The sequence below is a fragment of the Myzus persicae genome, unplaced genomic scaffold (assembly GCF_001856785.1).
Source record: "Myzus persicae strain clone G006 unplaced genomic scaffold, MPER_G0061.0, whole genome shotgun sequence".
NCBI classification, from domain to species: Eukaryota; Metazoa; Arthropoda; class Insecta; order Hemiptera; family Aphididae; genus Myzus; species Myzus persicae.
In genome coordinates, this window is record NW_019100780.1 from 171,601 (window position 1) to 178,995 (window position 7,395).

General features: G+C 31.4%; 1 protein-coding gene across 1 annotated transcript; it reads left to right on the forward strand.

Annotated features, from left to right (window-relative positions):
- The first annotated feature begins 3,564 nt into the window (after positions 1-3,564).
- On the forward strand, positions 3,565-5,347 carry LOC111042963. The gene is made up of 3 exons (XM_022327726.1): positions 3,565-4,093; positions 4,287-4,401; positions 5,015-5,347. Exons 1-3 carry the CDS (start codon positions 3,720-3,722, stop codon positions 5,300-5,302), a joined length of 777 nt encoding a protein of 258 aa, XP_022183418.1. The 5' UTR covers positions 3,565-3,719; the 3' UTR covers positions 5,303-5,347.
- Positions 5,348-7,395: the final 2,048 nt, after the last annotated feature.

Genomic DNA, 7,395 nt, shown 5'->3' on the forward strand with positions numbered 1-7,395 from the left:
ACCTATAAACATGTAATAAACGCAAAATTAAAAAAAAAAAAATTTCTATAACCAAACGGGACAGAATACATTATAATAATAATTAGATTAACAAATTCATTGACTAAGAAATATAAATGTGACACTGCAATGCATACTTCCTTAAACAAAAAGAATATGTTGTCACTACTTTAAGAAAAACTCACAACTTTAACAAACGTGAAACGACACATCCACTATTGTAATAAGGCACGGCGCACATATAATAATTTCTAAATTATAATGATAATAGTATATGATTGTACACATTGTCTGAGCGTTTAAAAATCAAAATGTGTACTAGTTATGTACCTATTTACTATTTGGTATTTCCCGACGCTGCTATATTATAATAGGTTCTTTAGGTACGTTTCTACGCGAGAGCAGAAGCGAGACTAAAATTACCAACATTATATTTATACACCTACCTACATTGTATTATACGACGACCTAAGAGTATAACATTAAAAAAGTAAAAATCGGGAAAATTTATTGTTCTGCTGTATAATGTGTGCAGTAGTGTACGTACGTTTTGAGTGTACCTTATAAGTAGGTCACTGTAATGAATGTGTTAAATTTGAATTCAGTGAAAATCATCGCATATGAAAAATGATTCTGAGCGGAGACGGTGTATATCTATTTCTAAGAATATTTTATAATTTTTTATTACCATGAGTGATTTAATTTCTTTAATAATAGTAGGTATAATATACGTAGGCTGAAAATTGAAATACAATATGAATATAATTGCCAAAAATATAAGGTACATTTCCTTATCACCCTGCAGCCTTCAAAAGCCATTAAAAATCGGCGTTTGCTGCACAAAATCTCAAAATCTGTCACAGACTATAGCACAAATAAAGCTCCTATAATATGGTTCCACAAATTCAAGGTGAGGGTGCCAGAGAAATCCGATTATCAGATAAGTATTATTTGTTATTAACTATTGTAAGTCAATACCAAGGTTTCGACGTTCAGTAGAACGATGTAATAATGTCCTATTTAATATAATGAAATATAGATTCTAGAGTAAATAGACAATACTGTAATAGTGTAATAGCATACAACTCGTCTCAATGACTAAATTATCTTTTAAAAATTAACTCTAGTCTTTAATAAGTAATAACTAATTCAATAATGTTTAAATATCAGTATTTACCTATAGATGGCTAAATATAGGTAGGTAATACATATTATACTGGCAGCTGGCTATGTCTTGTTATGACACCTAGCTTTTACCTATAGCGGCTATAGGTTATAAATTATAATATGCCTATATTTATATTGATAACATTATAAATTGATGCCTAGTCTAAACATTTTGAAAACTTTTACAATTGTGTAAATAAAAATATAAACAAATTACGGAATGGCGAAAAGTTTGAGTCTCTACCTCAACGTTTAACATTTGTTGTACCTATTAAGTCTCGCAGTAACAAATAAATAAATACAACAAAAACATCGTTATTTGTTTGTGTATACGTCTGATTTCATCAAAATCAGAACTTTACATGTCTATTTAAAATGTTCCCATTCCTATGTATTTGTGATGTTTTTAGAAAGCTATAAGCCGAATTTATAGCGAATCTTTAATTATGATTTTTCAAGCTTAAGGTATTAGAGTCTAAAATTGTATGCTTTGTAGGAAGAAGGATTTGAAATAAAGTCAGGATCAATAATAAACTTTAAATTACATCAATACATTACATTTAATAGTTAAGGTACAATAGCACATTACTCATTGCTGCAAAAATTGAAGACAATAGTCTAAAAAGAACAATTCAACGATCAATAATAGAATACCAAAGCATGGTTTGAATGTGGTGAAGCACTGTGGCCAAAAAACATATTACCTAGGAACATTAAGAACACTGGCAACGACTAAAGAGCAACAACGATCGGAAAATGCGACCGACAAGTTTGACAACTTGCTAAATAGAAAACTAAAACTAATAATAATAATAATAATAATAATAAGGTCGGCTGGTGTCGTGCCCAGCCGACTGGACAATAGACGGCAGCGACACTAGCGACTATTTATTACTACAGCTTTTTAATTACAAAATAATTTCTCAAGTGTCGGAATTTTGCAGAAGTTTATCAAAATTTGAACTTCATACAACGAGTATACGAAAAATTGTTACTGCATTTTGGGTATTTTTGAATTTTAGACATTTTGCTTTTGATGATAAAAATATACCTAATTTAGATCCATTTAGTTAACTACCTACTCTTAATATTAAAACATTTGTTTTTTTGGTGGTAAAAAGTGCTTCATTCACAAAAAAAACACATCATTACAAAACTATTGCATTCAACAATTAGCATAAAATCTAAAAGAGACAAAGTTCTTCTAAAAATTGAATCATTCCAAATACCTAAAAAATTGAAATACCGTTAAAAACTCAAGATAAAGCACAGATAATGTTCTTACCTTTAAGATATATAATTTATAATCAATTCACTCTAATATTAAAGTTCACTACCTATAGTCTATACACATAAAATATAAATACAAATTAATAAATAATAAATACAAATACAAACAACTGAACACAAATTATCTAAATATTGTACGTTTGTATAGGACGGAAACAACATAAGCGTGGGACGGAAGTCCTCTTAATAAATTGTATTATTTTATACCATAAAGTGGTGGAGGGAGGACAAAGGGACTCATGAGAAAATAGATAATTTAATATTGTCATGCCGGGGACCCACAGGATTGTGTAAACGTTGCAGAACAAGGCATGAATAGGTAGGTACCTAATCACAATATCAGAAATCTGCCATAACTTAAACGCTATCTTATAGTAGTTAACATACCTGCAGAAAATCCGAAACATTATTACCAAGTTATTTAGGCACTCACCTTCTCATATTCTCATCGCTTACTAATATCAGTAAGCTTAGTTCATATGGTTGAAGATTAAAATAATGAGAAAATGTATGTAAAACCATCCTATGGAACATTTAAAATTTAACAATTAAATCAATATTCAGTTCTCAGATCCTTTGTTTTTTTATTTTAATTTAGACTTCTCATAATGTTGTATCAAAAAAAGATACTAAATTCAAAAGTGTCTACAGCGTCTATCGTCAATCGTCATAATGGGAATCATTCAGTTTTCAGGTTCTGAATCTAAATAATAATAATACAATTTACTAAGAATAATAGAATCGTACTAAAACAAATTGTATTCTTTCATAAATAATAACTTTAACCTAATGTTATTATTTTATAATATTAAACATACAAGAAATTCGCCAGCGCAAACCGGTGTGCAAGACCGTACCGTTTATTATGATACCGATTCATGACTCCAGACTCCAGTTCATGTTTATCTACACCGGTTTAGACAGAAATTCGGTAATAATATTATAACTAGGACTTGGGTTACCTACCCAAATTATAAAGCTTAAATTAAACAGCCGTTGTCGACATAGCCTATTAAGTATGAACTAATATTAGTTACCTGGTCCATAGTTGTCGATGATAACCGAGACACTGATAATGGTGGAGATAATCTTATCAGTTTATCAGTAGAAGCGAGACCGCGAGAATCGGACGATAAGTTAATAATAATATTTTACACTATAAAACATAATATTATTGAGTATTTAAATTCAGCATTGTTATTTTTAAAATTACCCTCTGCTGTAAGTGAAATAATGTCCATCGTACATCGTTTCGGCTTTCAATGCTTCTCGTCACATCCAAAATGCGAGTGTGTTGTCTTCGGGTGTTCGTCGACGGTGAACTGTGGGATTGCCTGCTGATAGTGAAACTCAACCGGGAATATGTTCTGTACACTACCGTTGACCAGCTTCCGTTCAGCGTATCGGCCGAACTGTGTTCTCTAGGCCTTAATGGCGCCCGGGACCCCATGCCCACTGTAATGGACGCCAATTGTCTGGAGTGCGTCATCAAGGCGCTGGAAAACAGTGACACGCTCAAGCGGTCCGTCTTGCGACGGATGAACAGTGTTGCATCGGTGGACAACAACAACATTGTGGTCGGCTTCAATGACGTCCGGCTTGTGACACCAGACAAATATAGACTGCCTTACACATGGTAAACTACAACTGTCTGCAACACACTTTGAAAAAATTATACTATACTATACTCTGTCTTGAATGATTTTCGATAAATAAAAAAAAATGTATATTGTACTTCATAAACCTAGTAGTAATTAATAATAATAATCATCTACTGTTTTTGCATAAGAAAAACGTGAGCTGTTGTTTCATCAAATGTATAATTTCAGGTGTGAACTGTATGAAAAAACTGATACAGAATACAGAGAGCTTGAAAACATTATGGCTTGGTTATCAACTCTTGGTGGAGCATTTTCATCATTGGGCGATCAGACTGAACACTGTGTAAGTACAGTTTTGATTATTTATCTACTTAAGAGGACAACACACCCGTATGTGTTATCTCTGTCTTAAAAACATATAACATGGACAATTTTACGTTCACAATAATGCATTTTACTCTGTAGTTTCTAAAATTAGAGTGAAATGTCCTCTTTAAAACCTAAAGGTAAGATTATTATTTGGACATCCCATACACTTTTTTTATATTTTAATTTTAAAGCTAGTTATGAGTATTTTTAGATATACAAACAATTTACAATTTTAAAACACTCTCAACTAGCTTTAAAATTAAAATATAATAAAAAGGCGTATGAGATGCCTAAATAATAATCTTACCTTTAGATTTTACAAGAAGTCATTTTTTTTTCTAATTTTAGATGTTACAGAGTAAAATGTATTATTGTGAAATTTGTTATGTTGTATGTTTGTAAGAGTGTGACACAAGGTGACACATGAATGTGATGTCCTCTTAACACATTATTTTTGATACTATGCTTTTTTCTGTTCTATTTTTGACTGCTACATGGGTCTAAAATATTAAAGAGTGGCACCTAATATATTATGCAAATAAAAATGTTGTAATAATTTAAAATATTTCATTTGCTTTTGCTTTTAGGCAATTGTAGCAGGAAATATTTCACTGCAACAATTAAAAGTTGCAATGCGAATTGGTGATCCTTTGACCGCAGCCCGTTGTAAACTGTATGCTGCTATTAGTCTCATGCAACGTGGTTTTTATAAGCAAGCTAAATTCATTGTTCAGAGTCAATACTTGTTTATTAAATCTCAATTAGTTGTCGATGAGCGACTTGTCAAAATGTGTTGTGGTGTATGGACAAAGTTACGTTATGAATGGAATCAAAAAAAATGTCTTAAAAAAAACACAACCGGAAAAAAAATTTAAAAAATGTTCTACAATTTAACAATAAATCATTAATTATAATTAAATTAAATTAAAGAAAAATATTTTTACTGAGCTCCTGCATTATTTTTGTACTTGCATTTAAATATCAGAAATATTAAATTAATTTTTAATGATCCAAACTCATTCAATTATTTGTATCAATATAAGTTATAACTATTTAATATTTTCTGGGATATTTTGTAATAATAATAAACACACTACTATGATCAACTCTAACCGACTCATCTATAAATCTCCAATTCAACCAATGTGTATCCACCTAATAGAAAATTCAAAAAGTGAAACCTGATTAAAATTAAATTGTTTCAAAATGTAGCACTCAGAAAACTAGTAAATTCCCCCATCATCTAAGCCACCAGTAACATACATTTATATTATAAATTACATAATCTTATACAGTACATAAAAGCTGGAGTTTTCCAGGGTAGTGACCTTACGCCTACACTCTATAATATCTCAACCTCTGATATACCAACATCAAATCAAACTCATCTCGCCTCATTTGCTGACAACACAGCAATACTTACATCAAATAAATTTCCTGATATCGCATCTCAACATTTACAATTACGTTTTAATAAAATAGAATCTTTGTCCAATGACTGGAAAATTAAAATTAATGATGATAAATCTGCATCGGTGAATTGTTCACTAAACAAAAGGGAATGCCCCTCACTAAAGTGTAATAACAAACAAATTCCACTTCACCAGTCAACCAAATACCTAGGTACAACTCTAGATAAAAGATTGATCTGGTCAAACCACACCAAGCAAAAACGAAAACAACTTAACTCCCGCCTCCATCTACTTAGACCTCTACCAAAATCAAACATGAGTCTCAAAAACAAACTACTCCTATACAAAGTAAATAGTAATCAGTCCAGTATGGTCATATGGCATCCAAATTTGGGTCCCAGCTAAACCCACATAAATTCGCCCTATTCAAGCCTTCCAGTAAATTACTGTAAGACTTATCAGGTTAAGTAAGGTTATGGTACATAACAAACAAGTTTGCAAAAAGCCACTACAAAAATTTCCATTCAAAATGAACAAACTGCATAAACCCCATCATTCAAAATCAAAATATGTCCTCTCTTACATTACCACAAACTCACCATCGATTAAAAAGAAACTGGTCTAGTGATCTCCTAAAACAGGGGGGAAAAAAAAAATTCTATGATTTTGTTAATGAACAGTCTCCTCTTCACGTTATTCATGTTTGCATAATATTATCTTCTATATTGTTATCCTTAACTAATTGTTTTTTATTGTAAAATAGATTGAATATATTTTGATAAAAAAAAAAATTATGTAATCTAAAATAGAAAGATTTAACCATTTCTTTTGTTAAGCACCCTTTATCAACATTTTCTGGATCTGCACCTGTCCAACATTAACCTTTTGATACAAAATCTCACAGTGGCTTCAATTCCAAAACAAACATTTCGTAAACAAAAATGTGGCTGTGACCTCTCGACCTTTCCATCCCCCCCTAGTCTAAATCAGAATACGTTCACTGCCGGTAAAAGAGTCAACCATAAGATGACTGACTGCTCACAAAAGTATTGTACATTTCTTATTAGTTCATTGACATGAATAATTAATACTAACATGTATCCTACCCTTAATAGATATATCAATTGTGGTTGCACCCTTTGGGACCCAAAGTTTGGGTAAAGTTTGTGTACTGCAAATAAAGAAAAATAAATTTATTCAATTCACTATGAAATGAATACAACTCAAGTATAGGGTGGGGCAGTGGGTTCTGACGATTTATAGAGAACTGTGGGGAGGTACTAAAGTATATAAGATAAACTAGTTTACCGCCAAATTAAAGTTCATGATGTCTAGTTTTACTGTATCCAGTAATCACGGACAGGTGGCCTGTCAATCAGCCCGTTTTTGTCGTTACGGCATTTATTGAGGGTAATAATGGAGATATTACCTGGCCTCAACATTTTCCTGATTTGACTCCACCTGGTTTATTTTTGTGGCGTTATATTTTGAAATCTAAAGTATTCACTAATAATCCGCATACATTATTAGAGTTAAAAGAAAACATTAGACGGGAA